General features: G+C 31.1%; 1 protein-coding gene and 1 long non-coding RNA gene across 2 annotated transcripts; one reads left to right on the top strand and one right to left on the bottom strand.

The window, feature by feature from the left end:
• Nucleotides 1-931: 931 nt before the first annotated feature.
• On the bottom strand, nt 932-26,735 carry LOC139528625 (pre-mRNA-processing factor 19-like). The gene is made up of 17 exons (XM_071324691.1): nt 26,676-26,735; nt 25,289-25,438; nt 24,274-24,350; nt 23,358-23,415; nt 22,715-22,798; nt 22,382-22,449; nt 21,796-21,873; nt 18,398-18,439; nt 17,378-17,452; nt 9,476-9,551; nt 8,897-9,006; nt 8,287-8,442; nt 7,574-7,643; nt 6,668-6,823; nt 6,017-6,117; nt 5,153-5,214; nt 932-3,509 (listed from the first exon to the last, which is right to left on the bottom strand). Exons 1-17 carry the CDS (start codon nt 26,692-26,694, stop codon nt 3,365-3,367), a joined length of 1,527 nt encoding a protein of 508 aa, XP_071180792.1. The 5' UTR covers nt 26,695-26,735; the 3' UTR covers nt 932-3,364.
• Nucleotides 10,332-14,072, top strand: LOC139528590 (uncharacterized). Its single transcript, XR_011665637.1, has 3 exons — nt 10,332-10,866; nt 12,268-12,376; nt 12,859-14,072. It is a non-coding gene; the product is annotated as an uncharacterized lncRNA (long non-coding RNA).

The following is a 26,735-nucleotide window of genomic DNA, read 5'->3' as shown; positions in this document are numbered from 1 at the left end:
TGAGGTCAAGGTCAGATGACACCGCCAGCTAGACATGTTCATCTTACAATCATTTCATACACCAATTATAGCAGACCTATTGCATACAGTTTAAGAAAAACAGACCAAAACACAAAAACTTAACTATAACCACTGAACTATGAAATGAGGTCAAGGTCAGATGACACCTGCCAGTTCCATACACCAAATATACTAGACCTATTGCTTATAGTATCTGAGATATTGACTTGACCACCAAAACCAAATCTTGTTCACTGATCCATGAAATGAGGTCAAGGTCAAATTGAAAACTGTCTGACAGGCATGAGGACCTTGCAAGGTATGCACATACCAAATACAGTTATCCTATTACTCATAATAAGAAAGAATTTTTAACAGTATTGTATAAGTTAAATAAAGTTAACCTCAATATTTGTTTTGGCTCTTTGTGTCGTCGTATTGCTGTGTATACTATAAGTTTTGTTGAAACTACTGTAGTCTTTATACAAATGAAAGAAATCTTTTCAAATGCATCTTTGCCAAATTTCTTCGTCTTGATTCAGGCAAGTATATTTAACTAATATATTCACATAAAACCTTTTCTTGATATTCAAAAATAGTCATTTTTGTTGAAAATGTACTGTAGTCCTTTCAAAACTTGATAAAACAAGAATGTGTCCATAGTACAAGGATGCCCCACCCGCACTTTCATTTTTACTGTTTAGTGGACGGTGAAATTGGGGTCAAAACTCTTAATTTGGCATTAAATTAGAAAGATCATATTATAGGGAACATGTGTACTATGTGAAATGGACTTCAACTTCTTCAAAACTACCTTGACCTAAAACTTTAACCTGAAGCGGGACAGACGAATGAACAAACGAACGAACGCACAGACCAGAAAACATAATGCCCTAAAACTATCGTAGGTGGGGCATAAAAATAAGATCAGTAAGAACACCAAGTGTTTATTTGTTAAAAAGCAGTAGTAACAGTTACATTGTATACAAATTGACAACTTATCTAAAACTGCAACTATAGACACACAATACTGTAGATAATGTCAACAATCAAGTATGAAACCCTTACACTAGGAATTACAATATAAATCATACTTATGTTAAACTATTTCTTTTTTTGTTGGCATGATGACAAGTCAGTATATTAAGAGCTACTGAAAACCAACTAACTACTCCTTTCTAGTCAACATAGCGGCTATTTAATTTCCCGATTTTCAAATTTACGTCATGAAGTTAAATACGGAAAGATCCAAGTTTACATATTTGTGACGATTTATATTTGCGTTATTTTTTTCACTCATGAAGGTCACGGAAATAAGTTGGTTTACAGTATATTATATGAAAAACACTGCTTTGTTATCAAGGTACCTCTATAAAGCTGTTGATCCTGATATATTTGTTCATGTAACTAAAATTATCATATCTTTATCAATTTTCTTGAATGTGTTTTTTTCTAATTTTTTTCAATATTCAAGAGCCAAAAATGTCAGGTATGCAATTTGCTTTTATTTAACAAATGTTGTTCTAACATAGAGTCTTAGCTATATTGATTTTATGATTGATAAAATACATCTTGATAAATAAAGTTGATTAAATTAACCAATTGCAATAAATGCTGTATAATTCACATGAACAAGTTATTTCCAGGAAACTTTTAACCATTAAAAACAACCATCACTGTACATTCATTTATTCTTGAATACAAAGCTGTCTCTTACATAATTACATATTAAAATGGATTCTTCTTTCTTTCAATACTGTAAACCACTTATTTTCAAGGATACTCTATTTCACCCTTTTAATCCCATTTGACAGCGATGATTTAATTTCACGATTCCCAAATTAACCTGATGAAGATAATTAAGGAAAAATCAAAGTTTTACCTATTCTCAACGATTTATATTTGCGTAATTTTTTTCTACTCGCAAAATCGTGAAAATAAATCGTTCACGAAAATTAGTTGGTTTACAATATAACAAATGTTATAAAATGACATGATATTATTTGGTGATATTTGAAATATTTCTGCTGTAACAAACTACAACACACAAAAGTCAACAAAATAAACTTAAAATAAAGTTCCTCTCATCATACATGTTTTTACCACTTCCATTCATACAAATGATGTTGATAATGAAAGTCAAACAAAATTAAAGATCAAGGTCAAATACTCTAACACCAGCCTATGATTATCAAAAAGTGCTCTTGAAACTTTTACTTTCACTTTCAATTTGAAATAGAAACCATTTTAAAAAGACATAACAGAGAACATTGTTCTTGTAAAAAATATTATGATCAAGTGGGACAACAAAACTCTTTTTATTTTTCTTGGCTTCATGAAGAATGAAATGATTATAACATGTGATAAACAAAAAAATGTTGTTATTAATGTATATGTTTTATGACGAAACCATATTGATTGGTTACATGTGAAAATATAAAATGGACACCGTCATCATTTTTCTGTTAATTTCCTCTTTTTAAAGGTATATTTTCAAATGTAAATATTGAAAATCACTTTTATTGAGAGTTTACAATAGTTGACTTACATCTCCATTCAATATGAACAAAAGGAGAATAGAAAGAAATATCTACACAAAAGCAACCTCATATTACAACTATTCCATTATAATGGATGTGGCTAGCCTATAGGGGATTTCCAAAATACCAAAATCTTACTATAGACAAGCATGAGGACTATTCCACTAAAATGGATGTGGCTAGCTAAGTGGGTACTTACAAAATCCCAAAAGATCCAGCATTATCTCCCTTTGTAATTTTACATACTGTCGACTCATTATTATTAGTAGGATACCAATTTGAATGAATTTCTTGGATACAGGTAAAATTAACTCAAATGTTCAACAAAGTAGGTTTTTAAGCAGACCTTTGTAATAGCACAAAATTAATAATTTGCAAAAAGGATATTTTTTCCTTTATCCTTAAAAAATTGGCACCAATGAAAATAGAAGTACTTTTTTGTGTAGTTGATGTTCCACAAACCAAATAAATCAATTTGCATGGAGAAGCACTAAATCAGTTATATTGAATGACTTTTAATGATTTTAATAATTCAATGCATCATTGCTGAAAATCACTATTACTTACTGTACAAATGTTTAAAAATTGCAAACAAATTTTAGTTTTGAATGTAAAAATAACATTAGTGTCTAAATGCTAATAGTGACATCTATATAAAATAAAGTTAAACAAAACAGTTTTATTTGACTGCAGGATATTTGTTCTCATAATGCAGTCATGGCGTTCTACAGAACTAAGTTCAACCTCTACCTTATATAAACCAAAATATATGTGATGATGATGATAACAAACATTATGATTTCATTCACAGATTGTTCCTGGTTTTAGCTCATCCCAAAGAATTTGACAGATCTATCCATACTGACTGAAGAAACGAATGTTGAGTTGTGACCAAATCTGACACCGGTTGCCATGGCAGTGTGATCGTTGAATACTCCTAATTCCTGCCACTGTTTACATAAATATACTCTGTAAATATAGAAAAATAAAATATATAACAGTGATGATGATTCTTAACTTCAAAGGGTTGTCTTCACATGATTCTTAACTTCAAAGGGTTGTCTTCACATTTTTGTAGGTTTCACTGTACTTCATATTAAAGCAGGTTTAATTTTCAATATGTTCTTTTTTGTCAATTTTACTCTAACCTTCATTTCTTTTATTTGACTTTTTTTTCACAAACAATCTTACATATCAAGATATATCGTTAATTAGTACCTTTTCCCAAAATGTAACATTTCATAAGGATGGATTAAGGGAAAACAAGAGTGCACACGCTGAAATGTCTCGCCTTCTATACTAATCATTGATATTATGTTGATAGTCCTAAGTATAAAGCTTTATTACAACTGTCTCATAAACTTATCATTAACCAAGATAACTAAACAAAGACCAATGAACCATGAAAATGAGGTCAAGGTCAGATGAACCATGCCAGGCAGACATGTACAGCTAACAATGCTTCTATACAACATATATAGTTGACCTATTACTTATAGTTTAAGAAAAATAGACCAAAACACAAAAACTTAACACTGTGCAATGAACCGTGAAAATGAGGTCATGGTCAAAAGAAACCTGCGCTACTGACATAAAGATCATAAAATATTTCCATACACCAAATATAGTTGACCTATGGCATATAGTATTAGATAAATAGACCAAAACTCAAAAACTTAACTTTGACCACTGAACCATGAAAATGAGGTCAAGGTCACATGACATCTGCCCGCTAGACATGTACACCTTATAATCATCCCATACAACAAATACAGTAGACCTATTGCATATAGTATGAAAAAAACAGACCAAAACACAAAAATTTAACTATAACCACTGAACCATGAAAATGAGGTCAAGGTCAGATGACACCTGCCAGTTGGACATGTACACCTTACAGTCCTTCCATACACCGAATATACAAGCCCTATTGCTTATAGTATCTGAGATACGGACTTGACCACCAAAACTTAACCTTGTTCACTGATCCATGAAATGAGGTCGAGGTCAAGTGAAAACTGTCTGACAGACATGAGGACCTTGCAAGGTACGCACATATCAAATATAGTTATCCTATTACTTATATTAAGAGAGAATTCAACATTACAAAAAATCTGAACTTTTTTTTCAAGTGGTCACTGAACCATGAAAATGAGGTCAAGGACATTGGTCATGTGACTGACGGAAACTTCGTAACATGAAGCATCTATATACAAAGTATGAAGCATCCAGGTCTTCCACCTTCTGAAATATAAAGCTTTTAAGAAGTTAGCTAACACCGCCGCCGTAGCCGCCGTAGCCGCCGTAGCCGCCGCCGGAACACTATCCCTATGTCGAGCTTTCTGCAACAAAAGTTGCAGGCTCAACAAAAAAACCATTCATGGTTATTAAAGAGGTATACAGCTGGCAATCATAATGTTCTTTAAAACTGTAAACAAAAAAATCATCTTCACCATACATAGTATCATATTGGACAATCAAAATAAGATGGACCTGTAATAAGCTAACAAAAGGGTGGATGCTTATATATGGTATTGAATGATAAATGCTACGTAAGAAATACTAATACAGGGGAGTTTCTCAACCCTGATTTACCATCCAAATGTGTTTACCTTATGTCTGATCCAGCTACAGCCAGGTAAGTTCCACTTTGATCAAAACATAACGATCTCACCTGTAAAACAATGTGAACATTAGTATTTAAAATGATCATGTCCCTTTAACTTATACATAAACTTAGTTATAACTTGAATCATCTATGAAGTAGCATGGTCTATACCATCAATGTTCTCCCCAGGGCCTTTTAGCATCATGATAATGTGATGCTATATTTCTGAATGTGATGCTATCTGAATTGATTTTTTTATAGATAGTGTTATATGGATTTGATGCTATAATTTTTAGAAACTAGATAGTATTTCAAATTTCCTTTTTTAAAAGGATGCTTTATCAAATATCTAGGGAGAACACTGAATTACCATAATTCATGAAATTTGATATACATTTTAAAAAATTAACATTATAATAAACATGTTGTGTATGTACCAGCGAGAACTGCTCGTGTAACCCATTTTCAATCTCAATTTTATTATTAAGGTTTGAATTGATGTGATTGTAACTTCATGGTAAACCATCTTAAAAATAAACTTTAATGTGAGGACAGACCAGAAATCAATGCACCCTTTCCTCGTGTAGGCCAGGAAATAGCAATATGTTACAAGGTTGTATCCATCCATTATTTAATGCTGATCATTAAAACATTCATGGAACCCAGGGAGGGTACTTTGAAATCTCAACTATGGTTAAGTGTAATACCTATTTTTTATGGATTTTAATGGTTTAAATAAACTAATACTTCAAATTTTCTACAAAGAACAATTTTCTATAGCCTTGTTTGCAAAATTTGGCAAAAAATAGAAAATCAAATATCCACAAAAAAACAAGTGCTTCACAGTATATATCTTTGATTAACCTACTTCGTATTTGTCATCCAATGTTAATGTCTTGAAGTTTTTCAGTTTTCTTAGATCCCACAGTTTGACAACAGAATCCTCAGCAGATGTAGCCAGATAGTAACCTGTGGATAGAATAACAACTTGTTAGGAACTCACAATTCTATAAACAATTTCATTCATTATGTTATGTTGTATGATAACATTCCACAGATGAATAATTATTACTTGTGAAATTTTTAGATCTGAATATAAAGTCTGAAAACATAATTATCTTAGTTGACATTCCAACGTATCTTTTTAATTTTTCTTATACATCAAGTTATACAAGAGGTGTATTGTTAGACCCCTATCATCAAGCAATTTCTTATTTCACCTCATTGTTTGATAAATTATTTCCATTTCATAAATATTATTGATCTAGGTCATTATAATAAGGTTCTAATTGTTCATCTATAATTCTGTTAGTTTTTAATGATATAAAATGGCATCAGTATTTCATTCTGAAATTGCTGAAAACAGGAGACAATTATCATTTACAAACATAAAACATTTATTGGGGTTCAATTTCAGTGTTTATGTCTCCTAGAGGATTTTGAAACAAACAAAAAAAAGTTTTCCTAAAAATATTTCTGTGAAAAGGGACGTTTCTTTTTACAGGTTAAGTTTACTAACCATTTTCAGAGAATGCTATACTTGTAATAGGACCTTGATGACCAGGGAAGTTAGCCACATTGGCTCGTTCTTTTAAATCCCAAATTTTGATCATTGAGTCCTCTGTTCCAGTTCCAAAAATCAAACCATCAGGATGAAACTGTGCACATGTCAAAGCTATGAAAATAAATAGAAATAAAAACGTTCATTATAATGCAGAAATAATGCAGAAACTGAGCACATGGTAAGATACAGAGGTAAGTGGAATCATACAAATTATGCAGAACACTTGAAACAAAAAATGAGCTGTTAAAACCATTGATGAACTTGAGAGGACAGCCGGTATGAAATGAATGTTTTCTAACTTATGGTACTCTAGGCTTGTGTGATCTGCCAAGGATCATACGTTATCAACAACAAAAGGGAAATAAGTCAAATTTGACCTCCATTTCGTCATCAGTGACAAATTTTACAGGTTTGGTTGAAAGTTACAAAATTTATAACAGGAAAACTGTTGTCAGTTGACTACTTCCCAATTGTGTTCTTCAGCATTTAAATAACCAGATGACTCCTTTAGAAAAGCATGTTAAAAATCTAATCTAGGAAGACACCATACAACTGGACAAAGCGAACTAAAGTGGGTTTTCTTGCTGTGTTGAAGACCCATTGGTGGCCTTGGGCTGTTTTCTGCTCTTTGGTCTGGTTGTTGTCTCTTTGACATATTCCTGTTTCTATTCTCCATTTTAAAATTAGACTACATTCGGTCTCAAGACAAAACTGTGCATGTAATTTCAGAAATGGTCATCATTTTGAGATTTTATTAATATTTTAAATCAACTTTTTCTTAGCATTAATTATGTTTACAAAATAAAACATAACCTGTCACCTCCATACAATGTATTTATTTTCTATATGAATAAATCTTACCATGCTGAGATTGTGGATCATTCACCTTTGTCAACACTCTACCAGTCCTCAAATCAGAAAAGGCCCAATGCTGTAATTATTATTGAAATATTACATAATTTGTATACAAATAGATACCCCTACCCTGCAATGCAATTAGTTTATTGAAATAAAATTTGCATTTTTATACCTTTTTTTTTATATTTTGTCATTTCTTGAGTAAATTATCTCCCCTTTAATACAATGGAAAGAAATTATGTTTTGTTTAGCACATCCATAAATAAACAGTTTTGTCTGTAGAAGTAAATTTTTGAGAGGTCTGCTTTTTTGTTCTTTCTCAAATATTTACACTATAATTGAAGATATTGCTAAGACGGTCAATATAGAAGGTAGGATGTTTAAAAATAAATCCTTAATATTTCTTCAAGGTAAAATGACTGATTTTCTTTGTGTGTTGTTTTTAATACTGTAAAAGCAGAAAGGATTTAATTTGTTTATTTCTTGGAAAGAATATATCCACGAAAATTAACTCCCAAGAAAATTTAACCTATATATATTATCACTTCCATTTACTGGAAATTACAAAATTAAATCCCCATGATATCTTATATAGAGATAAAACCTCTTAATTTTAACCCAATGAAAATTAATGTTTCTACAGTATTGTTTTCATGTAATTGTGTAACAAATCTGCTGATTATTATTTGGGATAATAATCAAATGTCAAAACTTACCGTATCTGTAGATGAACTAAGGAGATAGTCCCCTGTAGCATGTAAACTGATTCCTGTGACTGGTGCGTCGTGGGCTCTGATTATCTGAGCACATTGAGCTGTCTGTACGCCCCATACTCTGATTGTACAATCTGGTGAGGCTGTAAACACTAACTCCTACAAAACAATCACAAATGTTCAAATGGTTAATCTCAACATGCTTAATTTTCTCGTTATTGCAGACTTAAAAAGCATATAATTTCATAAAACCGTTTTTCATATCCCGTCTTTAAACATTTAGTTCTGGTAATAAAACTCTACTCAGTACACAAAGTTATCTTGAAACACCAAATCCAGTATTTTGAACGGTTGATTTATGAACCTGATTATGGTTATCATTCTCGAAAGTTTTATGATTATTAGCCTTTAACTCATTATATAATGCTAAAAAATCCTTTAGACATTTCTATTTACATGAAAGCCTATAAGAAGACATTTAGGCTTAGTGGCAAACTCACTTCTTATACTAATTTATTTCCCATAACAAAGGGTAACAAGGAAGGAGCTATTTTATAACCCTTTTCCTGAAACTGTAATACTAAATATTTCTGAATCCTTTTTCTGTACTTACCTCATTTGGGTGATATATAACACTGGTGACCTTTTTAGAATGACCTTTGAGAATGGCCATCACTTGTTCTGTATCTTTGTTAAACACTACTGCATTCTTGTCATTACCACCTAAAAACAAATACTTTAAATTATAGTACAAAAAAACACAATAGTCTGCAAAATAACATTCAATAAAACACTCACTATACAGTATTATTTGTGGGATGCCAATTTCTGTGGTGGATTGAACACATTTTCTATAGGCTTGTCGGCAGACTATGACAAAACCATGAAATCCACTTTCCTCCATCCACAAAAATTATAAACCAATCCACAGTATTCAAAATAATATTTGATCATATTAGAGTATATATATATATTTATTTATTAAACTGGTCTCCTTATTTTGTATTGATTCATTTTTAGGTCAGTGTAAATAATATGTATTTAGATGAAAATAGGAATGTTAAGTGTGTACATAAAAACTTTTATTATCTATATTGGCATGAATTTGACAACCATTTAAAACCAGACGTGTGTCATTGGTTTTAAAAAATCATGGTAAATAATCAGTTATAAATAATATGACAATCCTTACCGGTAACAATTTTCGCTGTATCTTTCAGACAGATGTCTAATGATAATATTCCTGGAACACTGGCACTGTGTAAACCCTATAAATAAAGTTATTTCATATTAATTTTTTCTACAGTTTGAGTACATTTTTAACTTACTTTGTTTTTTTTCAAAATTGAACTTTTAGTTATGAATGATCAATATGATATATTGATGTTTTAAGTTCTTGTAAAGCATGAACTGCTGACTATACAAGTTCTTGTAAAGCATGAACTGCTGACTATACAAGTTCTTGTAAAGCATGAACCGCTGACTATACAAAACTAACAATATCACCAAGGGTTTTATCATTGATGTTTTAAGTTCTTGTAAAGCATGAACCGCTGACTATACAAAACTAACAATATCACCAAGGGTTTTATCAGGTTATAGTATTAGTAACAGTGACATGCATCCCAAATTTTAAATCTATAATTTGTTTTAAAAACCTTGTTAAGAGGCAATGCCAGAGAAAACCAGGCAGAACTTGGAAATTTTGTTCAACAGCCTTTTTGAGATAAATGTGTTTTTGTAATGTATCCACCTTGTTTTGTTGGGAAATGACATTTTAAAAAGTCATATTGGGTTATTATGTATAAAAAAATGAATTTGATTTTTCAGTAAATTTGACTGCTTATATAGGGAAATAGGGGTATTAATTTCTCAACAAAAACAGCCTACAATATAACAATTGATATATATTCTAAAAGATGACCATGAATACAGCAGGAAATGATAATAACATCTTTGGTATCTGTTGATATGCAAATGTTCTAATGCAGTAAACTGTCAGGAAACAGCAGTTTACTTTTGTCTGTTTGGTGTTTAGACATACCAAAAGTGATGCTCTTCAATTTAAAAACCGATAAAGGTTGTAACCAGCTGGTAATGTTTTGACAGAAAAATGAACTTCTGTTGTATATTTTTATACATAATTGAACATTTTGATAAGATTAAAGAAAAGTACATAACTTTGTGGTGTTGGGAAACTTATTTCCCTCACCAGGAGATTGTTGCATACATGTACGGGTGATCACTTCTAGACAGAGGCAGTTACAATATCTGTACGGGAATGACGATTATTTATAAGACTGAAATTATTGTATTATTTGCTGTAAAATGTGGAATATGAGGAATGTAAAGCCATCCGTGAGTAGTTTTTGATGATTCAGCTGAACAAAAGCTGGAAATTATACAGTTTTCTCCCACCTTAAAACAGTACATGGTATATCATGGACACCAAAAGCAAACTATAAAGATCTAAATCAGTAAATGCCATAATTTTGTGCATCTTGAAAACTGGAAAGGCGGATCACTTTGAAGCAGATGATAGTGATAGTGAATTATTTGCGACAGTTATACCAGTTGGAACAGGTAATAATTTAAATTATGAAAGTTTAAAATTACTTCTCGGATAAATCATGTGGCCCGTTCAATAATTTTAATACATCCCCCTTTCCCTCATATTTTTAGTTACAATGTGAAATTATTCTCTGCAAATATATGATCTGTGCTGAAAGCAATTTTATACAATTTTATTCATCATGTTCAAACATTATTTGAATAGGATAATAATTTGAAATAAAAAAAAATAAAACTACATGTTTCAGACTCAAAAGTTGCAAAAAAAAAAGAAGATTTGGTTATGATCATGATGGTTGCCAATGAGAAAATCACAACTATCCTCCATATACATAACAGACCATACATGTCTGTCACCTTATTTATTATGCTTATCATTAATATGTACATGTCAGTAAGGTATGTTCATGTGCCAAAATGAATGTACATGTAGGCAAAATGCGACAACAACTGAATACATTTGCATGTACATGTACATGTAGAATAGATAAATGTATAAAAAGATGTGGTATGAGTGTCAATGATAGATCATGATACAACTCTCCATCCAAGTCACAATTTATAAAAGTAAAGACAATCCTACAGTTACATAAAAATGTATCAGGATAGTCATACATGTATGTATGTTTATGTCAGATATACATGTAAACAGTAAGCTTAATTTGTTAAAAATCAGGAACGTCAAATTTAAATTTTCTGTAATTTTGATTGCTACATATACAGTGTACCTATATATTATGACATATGAAAGACACACATATATTGAAAAGTGGTTATCATGATTACATATATATTTATTTATAAAAATAAAACTTGTATATCAAATCTTAAGATAATTAGATTCTTAATCCACTATTTAGATGGGATCTTTTGGGACCGCAATACCTTTGTTTCATAAAATTGTTGTTTATTGTCCTTCATGTCCTTAGAAACTAAGTTAGACATATGATATATACATGATACAATTGCAAGGATTTCAAACTTTTAACATTTAGTTCAAAACTGAAAAAAATATTTTAAAATTAGCACATTTTGAGATCTTGTCATTAGATTTTAGATACATTTGTACATGTACATGTGTGATCCTGAAGCCCATAACATATAAGGTTAATTTGACTCAAATATATCAAGTAAAGTTGTTTAGTAATAAGTTAATCACAATTTACATTTCTGCTTTAAAGTGTTCATTTAGATCATTTTATACCTTAACCTGTCCATTTAAAAATAGAGTTAATCATACAAAAAAGTCTTGTAACTTTGAATGTTTTAATGTAGTAAGATGCTAACAGCTCATTATATATTTTCCACTGGTTCTTAAGATAAGAAAATAACTAATTTGATTTTAAATACAATTTTCCAAATTCAATTCAAGGAATAATTGATCATCTTATAATCTGTTATTTCTTTAAACAGATAAAAGATACATCAGATGACAGACTTACATATAGAGGAGCCTATAATTAAAGAAATGGATCAACTTGATGTTGAAGTTAACCTACTGCATTAATATGAACATTCATAAGTGAGTACCAGTATCTCTTAAAGTACATTTTTACATGTTTATCTTTATTTTGATAAAGTACCATATGAGATAAAGTATGTGAAATCTTAAATCCTGTAAATATACTAGACATTACATCAGTACATAATGTAAATCAGAATAAGAATGCATAACAAATGAATTGTTAAACATTTTAATATGACCAGTGTCAGCTTAATTTAAGAACAAATTAAAACACAGATGACACACACATAATAATTAATGAGACCAAGTGTGTATTTTCCAGATATGCAAGAAGGGTTTTAATCTCTCACTACAAATGTATTTGAAGTCCTGAATGTGAAATCTTCTAAAAAATTATACTAAACTTCAAATATGTGTACTTGAATATATGTATATAATATTAAAATTCATCTTATTTAATATAATTAATTTAAAACATTTTCAAGCAAAAAAGCTGATGTATAAATGTATAGCTTGACTTTTCCTTTATTTGTTTTCAGGTGACTGAGCTAAAAGAAAATCACACATGAAACTGTAACCAGTTTGGGAGACTCATACAACAGAACATTTCAATACCTATTAAGTTTTTTATGTATATGTTTGACTTTTGGTAATATTTTGGAAGTTACTTTAGTAATTGAGAGACCTCAATGTTGAAAATGACAATTTTGATAGAGGACAATTTTAAGAATATCAACTTAGTTGTTTGTGGATCTTTATCTTTTAAAATATTACTGGGTGTCTGAAAGAATATTTCAAATTTTTCTGAAACTATTTAGATATTTATCATGTTTCATGTGTTTATATAGGCAAATATTTATACATGTCATTTATGTTATGCAAGGGTTTTTATGAATTTCTAAAAAGATGTATATATGTGTTGATAAAATAAGTTCCAAATTATAACAGAGTAACAGAAAATGGGATCAATTTATATTAAAACAGATCTGTTAAAAGGAAATGAAAAGTCAAAAATTGTATTTTTAAAAATAATTGTGTTAACATTTTTGTGCTATTTAGAAATATGTACACCAAAACAAAATAAACTTTAATATAAGTATCAATGTAGTATGCCCTTGCTATTTTTAGTTTTGTGCAGTACATGCATTTGAATCTTGATCAAAATTTATGGATTGAATTAATAAACAGAAGAAACTAATTGTTATGTTAACACTGTAGCTAAGTATATGTCACATTTAATCAGGCCAAGTTATCCGTCTTATTAACAAAGGAGGTTTGATATGATTGCCAATTTCAAGGCTACATGTACCTATCACAGTTCTCTTTAGGCCATAATCATTGTGATGTATGGGAATAATTCTCTGATGTCATATTCTGACTTTTATACAAACCAAGTGATGAAGATAAAGGGTGCTTCTATTTCCAAAGGTTTTGAAGAAACTGCTATGGAACACAATAAAAATCAGAAGATGTAGTATAACGGTGGCGGATCCAGAAATGTTCATAAGAGGGGGCCCACTGACTGACATAAGGGGGGCCGCTCCAGTCAAGCTTCAGTGATTCCCTATATGAGCCCCCCTGCTCCCCCCTAAATCCGCCTCTGCATAATTGTAATCAGACAACTCTCCATTAAGAGACCATACAATGTAAAAGTTTATAGTAATAGGTACAGCCTTCAATAAAGAATTAAACCACTCTGCATAATCATATTTGATTTTGCAAAAACAAAGAGAATGCTTATTTATAGATTTTGTCACTATCAATCATATATGCGCATGTACTAATGTATTCATGTGGTGTCTGTCCTTGATTTGAAATCCCCCCCCAATTTTTTTTTATATAAATGGACAAGATCCATGGTCATGCCAGTTGGGAGTTCAGAATATATAAGATTGAGAAATGAGGATCTAATCATTTATTATTCGACTGCAAACAATTTTTGGGAATGTATAATGGTATGATGTCGTCATTGTTGTTGTCTGAAGACACATTGGTTGCTGGACAATAACTTTAGTTTAAATTAATGGATATCTATGAAATTTTCTTAAAAGGTTCAATTCCCCTAAAGGAAGGTTTGGATAAATTTGGGGATGATGGTCCTCGGAACACAACCGATTGTCTTGAGGTGCTGCACACATGTGCCAAATATCAAACGATTTTGTCAAAGGGCAAATAGATAATGCTCCCGACACAAAATTGTAAACAAAAGTCATCTTTTTTCTTTGAGGTCAAAGGTCAGCAAAAAATTGTATTATAGGTATCTGTGGCATTGACTTATGATCTAGATGCCAATTCAGTGAGCATTTTCTTGCATCTTCCAACTAAGTACTTTCATGGTGAAAATGTGTACAAAAAAGGCATACAGGAAAGGAATAGTGTACATTTTATGCTTGCTATGGCAACCAAAGGAACAAAGTGGCGACAAGACTACAACTTTTTTTCTTTATTTTTTTTCATCAAAAACTCACTAAAACATGATAAATACAATAAAGATGCAAAAGTGTATGGTATTTTGCAACTTAATCCATGTAATACCATTTTGGTTTGCCAAAGCAAAATTTTCTCAATATTACAATTTTCCTTATTTTTTGCATTTTTTTACTGAATTGTTTTAAAAAGAGTAAAAAAGATACCAAAAATTGTACCTTCATTATTTTTATGCCCCACCTACGATAGTGCCTCCGTTCGTCTGTCCGTCCGTCCGTCTGTCCCGCTTCAGGTTAAAGTTTTTGGTCAAGGTAGTTTTTGATGAAGATGAAGTCCAATCAACTTGAAACTTAGTAACATGTGCCCTATGATATGTTTTTTTCTAATTTAAATGCCAAATTAGAGTTTTGACCCCAATTTTACGGTTCACTGAACATAGAAAATGATAGTGCAAATTTCAGGTTAAAGTTTTTGGTCAAGGTAGTTTTTGATAAAGTAGAAGTTAAATCAACCTGAAACTTAGTGTACATGTTTCCTTTGATAACATCATTATAATTTTAATGCCGAATTCCAATTTCACGGTCCACTAAACATAGAAAATGATAGTGCGAGTGGGGCATCCGTGTACTGTGAAAACATTCTTGTTTTAAACCAACATAGTACTAGACTTCCATATCAGTAGTAAGTCATAAATGTTGTTTTCCTCTGGTGATGGATAATTGAAAACAGTTAGAAACTGGCTTTTCTTAAATTTTCTCAATTTATTATTTTAGCATTTTTTTACCTTTTTTTTTTTAAATCAGAAAGATACCAAAAATTTTATTTTCATCATTTTTCACACCAAAATAGTACTAGACTTGCATATAGGTAGTTTATTCATAAGTGTTGTTTTCCTCTGGTGATGGATAATTGAAAACGGTCAGAAAACGGCTTTTCTCAAATTTTCTCAATTTTCCCTATTTTAGCATTTTTTTACCTTATTTCTTAAAAAAAATCAAAAAGATTCCAAAAACTTTATTCTCATTATTTTTTACACCAACATAGTACAAGACTTCCATAAAGGTATTTAATTCATAAAGGCTGTTTTTCTCCAATGATTGATCATTGAAAACGGTTGGAAACTGGCATTTCTCAATTTTCCATATTTTAGCATATTTTTACCTTATTTTTTGAAAAAAATCAAAAAGATACCAAAAATTTTATTTCCATTATTTTTTACACCAACATAGTACTAAACTTCCATATAGGTAGTTTAGTCATAAGGGCTGTTCTTCTCCAATGCTGGATCATTGAAAACGGTTAGAAACTGGCATTTCTCAATTTTCTCAATTTTCCTTATTTTAGCATTTTTTTACCTTATTTTTTGAAAAAAATCAAAAAGATACCAAAAATTTTATTTCCATTATTTTTTACACCAACATAGTACTAAACTTCCATATAGGTAGTTTAGTCATAAGGGCTGTTTTTCTCCAATGATGGATCATTGAAAACGGTTAGAAACTGGCATTTCTCAATTTTCCTTATTTTAGCATTTTTTTACCTTATTTTTTGAAAAAAAATCAAAAAGATACCAAAAATTTTATTATCATTATTTTTACACCAACATAGTACTAGACTTCCATATAGGTAGTTTTGTCATAAGTATTGTTTTTCTCCGATGACGGATAATTGAAAACAGTAAGAAACTGGCTTTTTCCCATACATTTCAATGGAAAATAGCGGTTTGAGCCCTTATATTGAATTTCATTAAAAAAAATGTCAAATTCACAAAAATTTTTAAAAAAAATTATATATTCCCAGTCAGTATGTTATACTGAAAGGGTAAAATATAAGTTTGACCAAATTAATTTTTTTTAGTTGAACAGTCCTGCCTGGTGCTCTCTGACATTGCCTCTTAAATACTATTCTGGTATATAGATTTTAGTTTTCTGACTCATATGTTTTTCTTTTGAAAATCTTATCACAATGACTTCACAGTAGTGACCGAATTTTCTAATCATACCACATCTTTTTATTTTTAGATGGGACCCAGGGACGGTATTTTGAAAACTCAACAAGGAATGGAGGGTAAATATTTCTTTGTTTTTAGTGAAATGTATGGGATATTCTTAAATTACTTAAATAGATAGTTATCCCATTTCAAAATGTCATTCCTGTAGTATCATGTAAATTAATGATGTATGTTTAAATAAAACAGCCCTCAACAATAGGTGAATAGGAAGATAGTGAATAGGAAGATAGTTTAAGGTGATGGTTGGGATCCTGCTAACATTTTTAACCCAGCCACATTTGTATGAATTTGCCTGTAATTCAGTAGTTGTTGTTTGTTTCTATGTTACATATTTGTAGTTCTTTTTTTTGTGTATATTAATAAGACCACTAGATATCTCGTTTGAATTGTTTTACATTTTTGATTTTGGGCCTTTAATAGCTGACTATGCAGTATGGGATTTGCTCATTGTTGAAAGCTGTACAGTGACCTATAGCTGTTAATTTCTGTGTCATTTGGTCTCTTGTGGAGAGTTGTCTCATTGGCAATAATACCACATCTTCTTTTTTATATAACATTTCATGTATAGTATGTATCCATTATGTCTGGAGTTCCATGACTATGATTATAGATATACATACTGTATGTGATGCTAGTTGTCTGTACTGTTTTATATCTTCTACTGTGGCTAGTCCTTCTGGTACTGTTTTACCTCTCTGAAAAAGAAACATTTTACAATTAAATATTTTTAGTTTTTTTTTAGTTCTAATTTCTTTTCAAATTGTAATGAAGTAAACATGTGCTTTTAAGGATGTTTGCTTGTCATGTTTTGGAATTTCTGTAAGATTTTCAAAATCCTCTGGTTTTATCCATTTTAAATGCCTTAAAAAAATTTGCCCATGAACCCCATTTTTCTTTTTATAAATCTTTAACATGTATAATTATAAGCCATTTGTAAAAGTTTTATAAAATCTTATTTATTTTTTAATAGTTTTTGAGAACTTTAACTGGTCAATGATAAAGCTATAAAAAATCAAAAGACAATTTCTTGCCAAAATTCCAATAGCTAATATCTCGAAAACAAGCATATTGACCCCTATATTTTTTTTTCTTTTTCAAGTCCTCAATTAATCCCCTATTAATAAAATTGAGAAAAGAAATGGGGAATGTGTCAAAGCGACAACAACCCGACCATAGAGCAGACAACAGCCGAAGGCCACCAATGGGTCTTCAATGTAGCGAGAATTCCCGCATCCGTAGGTGTCCTTCAGCTGGTAATATATACTAGTGCTATGGAAATTTATTTATAGTGAAACAGAGCAGCAAACTTCCTTAATCTATATCTACCATGTCTACACACATTTTTTCTTTTACTTTCTTAATTGCATTGGTTTTATTTTTCAATCACCAAAATAACATTTAGCATATGTAAAAATACTGTATTATTTAGAAAATGATTTAAAGTTAAAAATTAAAAGGGTTTAGATTTCATGGTTCTACTTGAGGCCCATTCCCAGCTGAGTTACTTCGGTTGATGAAGAATAAATTGTTTTCAATTTACTAGAAATCTCTAACATGTCGAACAACAAATCTTTCTCCAGTTTTAATGCTGTCTAATTCTTTAGCAGACTAACTAATAATAAAGTGTTCTCATAATTTACCTTCTTTCTTTCAGCTGTCAGTAATGTGGCTTTGTCTTGTAACTGAAAAAAATTAACAAAGTCTAATAACAATTTTATTACAATTGGTACATAAATATCCAACATTTAACACATAAACCTCACAAAGAAAATTCTTTTTATCAAAGATTTCCTGACAAAAGTTAAGTATTTACCATACAGGTCTGGAAATATAGATTCACATAAGATGATTGTTTAGCAGTTTGAATCACAGTGAAAATGTATTTAATTCCTGTCTTTCTATAAAAATAGATGTGGGATGGTACCTTATTTTATTTTTTAACCTCAATCAATTATTTTTGTATATGTATGTATTTTTTTTGGCAAGAGACGTGGATGGGTGGAAATGAATAAATTCCTATTACAGTGATTTAGAATTTTATGACAGAGAAAAAAGTAAAAACACAAAAATACTGAACTCTGAGGAAAATTCAAAAAGGAAAATCAACAAGAGTGCACACGCTGAAATGTCTCGCCTTCTATACTATAATTATTGATATTATGTTGATAGTCCTAAGTATACAGCTAAGCTTTATTACAACTGTCATATAAGCTTAACATTAACCAAGATAACTAAACAAAGACCAATGAACCTTGAAAATGAGGTCAAGGTCAGATAAACCATGCCAGGCAGACATGTACAGCTAACAATGCTTCTATACAACATATATAGTTGACCCATTACTTATAGTTTAAGAAAAATAGACCAAAACACAAAACTTAACACTGTGCAATGAACCGTGAAAATGAGGTCACGGTCTAATAAAACCTGTGCGACTGACATAAAGATCATGAAATGTTTCCATACACCAAATATAGTTGACCTATGGCATATAGTTTTAGATAAAAAGACCAAAACTCAAAAATTTAACTATAACCACTGAACCATGAAAATGGGGTCAAGGTCACATGACTATGCTCGTTAGACATGTACACCTTACAATCATTCCATACAACAAATATAGAAGACCTATTGCATATAGTATGAGAAAAACAGACCAAAACACAAAAATTTAACTATAACCACTGAACCATGAAAATGAGGTCAAGGTCAGATGACACCTGCCAGTTGGACATGTACACCTTACAGTCCTTCCATACACCGAATATACTAGCCCTATTGCTTATAGTATCTGAGATATGGACTTGACCACCAAAACTTAACCTTGTTCACTGATCCATGAAATGAGGTCGAGGTCAAGTGAAAATTGTCTGACAGACATGAGGACCTTGCAAGGTACGCACATATCAAATATAGTTATCCTATTACTTATAATAAGAGAGAATTCAACATAACAAAAAATTTGAACTTTTTTTTCAAGTGGTCACTGAACCATGAAAATGAGGTCAAGGACATTGGACATGTGACTGACGGAAACTTCGTAACATGAAGCATCTATATACAAACTATGAAGCATCCAGGTCTTCCACCTTCTAAAATATAAAGCTTTTAAGAAGTGAGCTAACACCGCCGCCGCCGCCGGATCACTATCCCTATGTCGAGCTTTCTGCAACAAAAGTTGCAGGCTCGACAAAAATCTAAAGGCAAAATCAAAAGTCCAAACACATCAAACGAATGGATAACAACTGTCATATTCCTGACTTGGTACAGGCATTTTCTAATGTAGAAACAAAGTTTTAAGACAAAGGATTCATTTCTGAATTACTTTTTATTGTAGCCCACTATTTTTGGGCAAAATAGGACACTGTCTGAGCTGCAGTACTAGTATGTTAAACTCATGAATTTGCAATATAATGTGTGTGGTAAAAATTAATTTCTTCTGCTCAACAAAGTAAGACTTTCTACATATAAAATAATGGACTTTTTGTTTTTGATACTGACTTTATCACAGTAAAAGATCAGGTGAGCATGATATTTTACTGTGATATCGTCAGTATAAAAAACAAAAGTCCTTTATTCTGTTTATCGGTAATTTAAAAAAAAAAATCACTACAATAATAGAGAAAATAACAAACGAACTTCTTTTTTGCGTCGAATCACGGCGAATCACACTTGACGTAACAGGCTACATTACGTCATTTGAAATTTAATCACAGTGCAGTAAACATGGCGTTCTCTTGCACAAAGTATCGAAAAGGAATTATTAAATGCGTTTCATTAATATTCTGCTTTGGACAAGACTCTAACAATGCCAAATATAATGTTAGCATACCGGAAATCAAATTTCTTTTTTTTCCACAAAGAATCAGCATAGTTTCACTCAAAACGTTGTCTAGTTTGGTGCCCCCTTTTAAAAATTTATCCCAGATCTGCATTTAAATATGTTCTCTTTTATTCTCTACGTTCTATGAATATCTGTCTTTATATTGACAATGAAACCACATCTTTTAAAATTGTATATAACATTCCCACAAAAATGTTGAAAATGCGTACATTTCATTTTCTTCCCTAGATTCTCTTGTGCAATAGCGGTACCTTTTTGGTCACTATATATGTGTTGGATCTATGATATATGAATTGTAACACTTTATATTGACTGAACAGGTAAAACAAATACTTCTCAAGAAGCAGAAAAAGAAAACTATACTTGGAACAGCACCAGGCTATGTATAAAATAAATGTATTGGTATTTTATGAATAAAAACTCAGATTGGAACAGCATGGACGAAATGTTACTATTAGTTGTACGTCCTTGTGAATAGCAAGGAAAGCTTGAATTTCATTTATCAATCATAGTGTAGAAAACGTTTTTTTCATAAGTTTATCATGGTTTTCATACCTTTTCTGTTCATGGCATATTTTCACAACAATCGTTCAAAAAGGCTAAACGAACTTTGTGGGAGCTTCAAACAATGACAAGTGTTTCATTCGCCAACAAGAATGTGTCCCCAGATCACGGATGCCCCACTCGCACTATCATTTTCTATGTTCAGTGGACCGTGAAATTGGGGTCAAAACCCTTATTGAAATTAGAAAGATCATATCTTAAGGAACATGTGTACTAAGTTTCAAGTTGATTGGACTTCAACTTCATCAAAAACTACCTTGATCAAAAACTTTAACCTGAAGCGGGACGAATAGACAGACAGATGGACGAATGAATGTACAGACCAAAAAACATAATGCTCCTCTTCTATCGTAGGTGGGGCATAAAAAACTTGTGCGTTTCTGCGAAAAAAATCATGTGCAATATTGCGAATGAAAGGGGAAAGTAGATCCTTGCCCGTTGCATTCACGCATGTCATTTGTGTACTGACCCAATAATTTTTATATCATGGCCAGTCCACTGATACTGACATTATCAGTGAGTACACATCAAAGGAAAAATGTACAAATTACCGATAAAACATATTATTGTCTGATTCTTTGTTCCTATTTATATTTACAAAATAAATAAAGATAGTTGTATGTAGCATACCTTCTGTAAAACTTCATCACTCATGCCTGCTTCCTCCATAGGTTCTGCTGCCTCTGGTCCAGCTTCTGCACCAATAGACTGAAAAATAGCAACTAATGTCTAAATTTGAATTTAACTGTTTAAATTATCAATAACTTTGAAAGAAGTTCTATTGCCTCTATCTTCTACAATATCTATTTATATAAAAGTCATCAGTGTAACTTATTCTTTTTTATCACAGCTGTTTTAAAGGAAATTGCACAAATGAAACAGCTTGACTCATAAATTTCTACCTGAGGTTCATTATTACTCTAAAAAAAGAAGATAAAATTCTAACAATTTACAAGAAAACAGGAATATTTTAACTAGTGTAATATAGGTTTTTAATTATTACCTACAATTTAATATACAGATAACTATTAATGTTCATTTAAGTACCAGTACCATATTTTGCTACCCATATATTAATTTCAGGTGAAAACTTATATTGTTTTAGATTTCTTTGATGAAATTGTAGTTTTACATACACTTAGAAAAAGAATGAAAAGGAAGCAATTAAAATACCAAGAACGCAGATACTGATCTGTTGAATTAATATTATACTTACAGGTTGGGGTGCAGGGGCTGCATAATTTCCAGGGGTAATGCCTGCCTGGGGTTTCAGTGTGGCCAAAGCTGAAAATATAATCATATTGTTAGATTTTTCTCACAGGTACATGTATCTTAATTAGATTGCGTTAAAAAATTACTAATTACTTATCTATGTTTTATCAGACTTTGTTTTAGTAGTAAATTTAACTCTACATGCGTGATAAAGTTAGCTATCTTTGTCATTAGAAATAAACCATCTCAATTTGAAATAAAAAACATCTACAGATATACATTTTTTGTCAATACTTTTACACAAAAAACTTTTTGGTATAAACAGGCACCAACTTACCTTCTCTGGCTGCTGTTACTTCCTTGGTTAGACGAGCAATCACACGACATGCAGCATCGTGCTGATATAAAGCATGGGATAATTCTGAAATCAAAAATATTCAAAGAAATTAAATTACTTTAATCTTGTTTTTACTTTCAGTTATCTAATCAAAGAGATGTGTTTATAAGATGAGACAACTTTCAAACAGGGTGAGGATGTCATTAAACAACTACATATCTACAGCCATTTACTCTTCAGCAAAACCATACTGCATAGTAAGTAACAAAAGTTCCCAACATGGCATAATGTGAAACAATTCAAAGCCACTTTAAACATTTTAAACATATTCATATACATTTATAACAAATATGATTTACACTTTCTATTTTGATGCTTCAAAATTGTATTGTTCATGCAGATCTGTGAATTCAGAAATTTCAGAAACACCATTAGTTTTCTGGGTATATTTTCACTCCCTGATGTGTAAATGGCATATAGAATTTACAGTGGAAAAAGATTAAACTCTACTTTTTGAGAGCATTTTTTTCCATTTAGATTCTGTAATTGGAATTCTGATTTTAAATTGGAAAGAAGATAAATTATGGTTTTAAATCCATGTTTTGAAATAACCCTTCAATTTGGTAAAAAGCAAGATATATACCTTGTCTTGCGGTCTGTAGCTGCTGTCGAAGGGTAAAACTATGTAACATTTGAGCATCCTGTAATAAATTTACACATAATCATACATTTGAATAATAATATATTGTATATGTTCCCTTTTCACATTGAAATATCTCCATTCATTTCCTATGAAAAATAAAGCGACATTACTTTTCATTCAAAAACAAGTGAAACTGCGAGCTACTGCTCACTGATGATACCCCCGCCGCAAGTGGATAATATTAATAGTGTAAAAATATGCAAGTGTTCGGTAAACAGGAAGTTGTCTAGTGATGAATCTGAAAACGCATCACACGGTATAGCTGACTTATATAAATCCTGAAACCAAATTTCAGAAATCCTTGTATTGTAGTTCCTGAGAAAAATGTGACGAAAATTTTCAACTTGGCTATCATGTGTAAAATCATACAAGTGTTCGGTAAACATGAAGTTGTTGAGTGATCAATCTGAAAATGCATCACACGGTATAGCTGACTTAGATAAACCCTGAAACCAAATTTCAGAAATCCTTGTATTGTAGTTCCTGAGAAAAATGCGATGAAAAAAAATATTCATGGGACTGACGGAAGGACAAACAGAGGTAAAACAGTATACCCTCCCTTTTTTAAAGCGGGGGTATAATAAATATTCTACATGTTCTATATCTCAAAAAAATTCAAATAAACCTATAATTATTTTTTCTTTTAAACTTATGGATTGTAAATAGGCTAATGATATTTTTTGAATCTTCATTTTTAATTTGAATATATATCCGCAGCAAATCTCATTAAAGTCACTTCAAAGCATCTGAAAGTTATGAAAGTATACAACCAGACTTAATTAAAACAGATAAACTAAATGTCTGAATGTTTGTTTAATTTATATAGATTGGGTGTTAAAACAGATAAACTTCTTACCCATTCATCTTGTAAAACCTTCAAAATGGCTGGAATACTAGTGGCAGAAGCAGGTCTTGGTTTTACTAGAGGGTTAGCTAAAAATAACAAAATACACTTGTAATATATTATCCAAAAACATGACGAACTAATCATTTACATGATGAATTTGTTCAATCCATTTAATGATCTTTATTGTTTCTTTCTAAAGAGAACACAGATGTTCACATTTACAATGATTTAAGAAAGACTAATATTATCAGAAAGCATATCCTATGAGATAATATTAAAAATCAGTAAATTTGGAATATGCTTTCTCTTTTTTTCTTGGTCTGATGTAAAAAGGATTGGTCAAATCAAAAATTTGAAATATAAACAGGAGCTTTTTATCTAATGTCAGACTGAGAGTTCAAAATAAACAAAACTGTGAAACAAGAATTGATTTACTTTGTAAACAATTTTGTAAATTTCGATGAGGTTAACTAAATATCACTCTACCTATATGTGCTACAGGGGAAAATTGTATGTTGACCTCTAGATGTCTTTCAATTATTTTTGTGATTGGATTATTGTTGCACTGGGAAATACCCAGAATCTTCTTTATTTAAAGTTGTTCACCACTCAGGACGTTGATTCCTTTGGTCAATAAGAATGACTGCAATGACTTTTTCTAAATATTACATGCAAACTTTTACTGCTGCATAATCATGATAATGTTTGAGAGCATTCTTTTTCAGTATTAATTATATTTTCTATTAAGAGTGCATATCTTTAAAACCTCCTGAATTCTGTACCATTTTTATAAAGGGTCCATGTACCTTAATCTTATATTTCAATATACTGTATTATGTTATTAGGTCATTAAATAACCTTTTTTCTCCATTTCATACATCGTTTATGGTTCATGTCCTCCTTTTTTATGCATGTACAGGAATCCTGTAAGTGTATTTTCTTTTCTTTCCTATTACATGTCCCCTTTTGAAAGCATACACTTGAATTTTGTAAGTTTATTTTCATTACAAGTCATGCTACTTACCTTTTATTTCTATGAGTGTTTCTACAGCTACTGATTCTCCATTCATTGGATCAACTCCATTCTCCTTTATATATTTCTCTATCAGTCTTTTCTCATAGACATGTCCTGACACAGGAGATATAACTGGCTGTTCTGGAACTTCATTACTGACTAAAAGAATATGTGTCATTTGTATCAACAATAAGCAATCATTGCTTGATTCTCAATATGTTCTAAGCTTTCTTGATGAGAAAAGCCTATTCTACATGTACTTGTGTGCTTTTATAACCAACTATACAGTATTGTTTTTCTCATAGTTAAAAGCCATATACATGTAATTTCTTACTTCCTATATTATTTGATCTTTGGTGGATAGTTGTCATACACCTTATTGCTATTTGTCCGCCAAAGATCAAATAAATCGGAAGTACTGTATAGTTGGTTATAAAAGGCCCCAACATGAAAATATGAAACAATTGGACATTGGTCATTGCAAAGGTTCCCAGAAAATGTTGAAGTCACATCAGAAAATATCCGACACCACAATGGAAAAGTGATTGTTGTATGAGTCAAAGTTAAACCCATGTTAAAACTTGCATCAAGCAGAATGTAAAGATTTTTGGAAATCGTCTAGAGAAACATTGGAAAGAACACCCAATAATAGGCTCCTTCACGGTTAGTTCAGCCATATTGAATAGGGGGCAGATTGTCACTAAAGAGATAAAAGTAGTGTGAAAAATGAGGGAATACATTGTTAAAATAGAGCAGTTGCTTAGAAACATGCATAGGATTTCCCATACTTTCATACTGTTTCCAACTCTTTGATAAAAATCTGCCCCCTATCCAATATGGCTGAACTAACTGTGGAGAGCCCTATTTAAAACTTTGACACTGAATACACCTATAACACCGGAAGTAGCACAAGTGTAGTTAGTGACGATGAACCAGAGCCAAATATAGAGGATCAAACTGATCTCCTGTGTATGGAAAAACTTAGGTAGACAGGTAGATCTCCGAATTGCGATAAGGTGTTTTGGCATCGTACCGTAATCTCCTTATTTTCAAAAGGCAATTCAAATCATTTAGGTATTCAATTACATGTGACATTTCATTGGTGTTAACAAGATTTCTTTGAGATTGAATGTTTGATGTTACCACCTCAACAAAATGCTCATTTATAAATTTGTATCCATAAGCATCATTTTAATCTACGATTCTCATGCCTGTTTTAAGCCGGCATGGCAAGCATGTTGTTGTATGGTGTGTATTTTGAGAAGTACTGAAATATAAATTGAATGTAGACATTCATTGATATTGTGTTAACTTGTAGCGATTGCTGAAATGCAGTAGATGTAATTGGGATTCGAAATATATGAGAAAACATTAGATTTTTCTTTTTCTTTCTTACTTGCACAGCAAAGCGCCATTTTGAATATGTCACGTGATGAAATTATAAATTCAGATCTAT

Source organism: Mytilus edulis, chromosome 6 (assembly GCF_963676685.1).
Source record: "Mytilus edulis chromosome 6, xbMytEdul2.2, whole genome shotgun sequence".
NCBI classification, from domain to species: Eukaryota; Metazoa; Mollusca; class Bivalvia; order Mytilida; family Mytilidae; genus Mytilus; species Mytilus edulis.
This window is presented reverse-complemented; position numbering and strand designations above follow the sequence as displayed.

Bases quoted from the DNA above. Each gene is read 5' to 3' on its own strand.
- LOC139528625 (XM_071324691.1), bottom strand. The intron at 17,453-18,397 runs GTAAATTATGAG...TTTCTTTTTCAG, and splicing joins TGACAGCTGAAAGAAAGAAG to AGAGGTAAAACAGTACCAGA. The intron at 8,443-8,896 runs GTAAGTACAGAA...ATTGTTTTGTAG, and splicing joins TTATATATCACCCAAATGAG to GAGTTAGTGTTTACAGCCTC.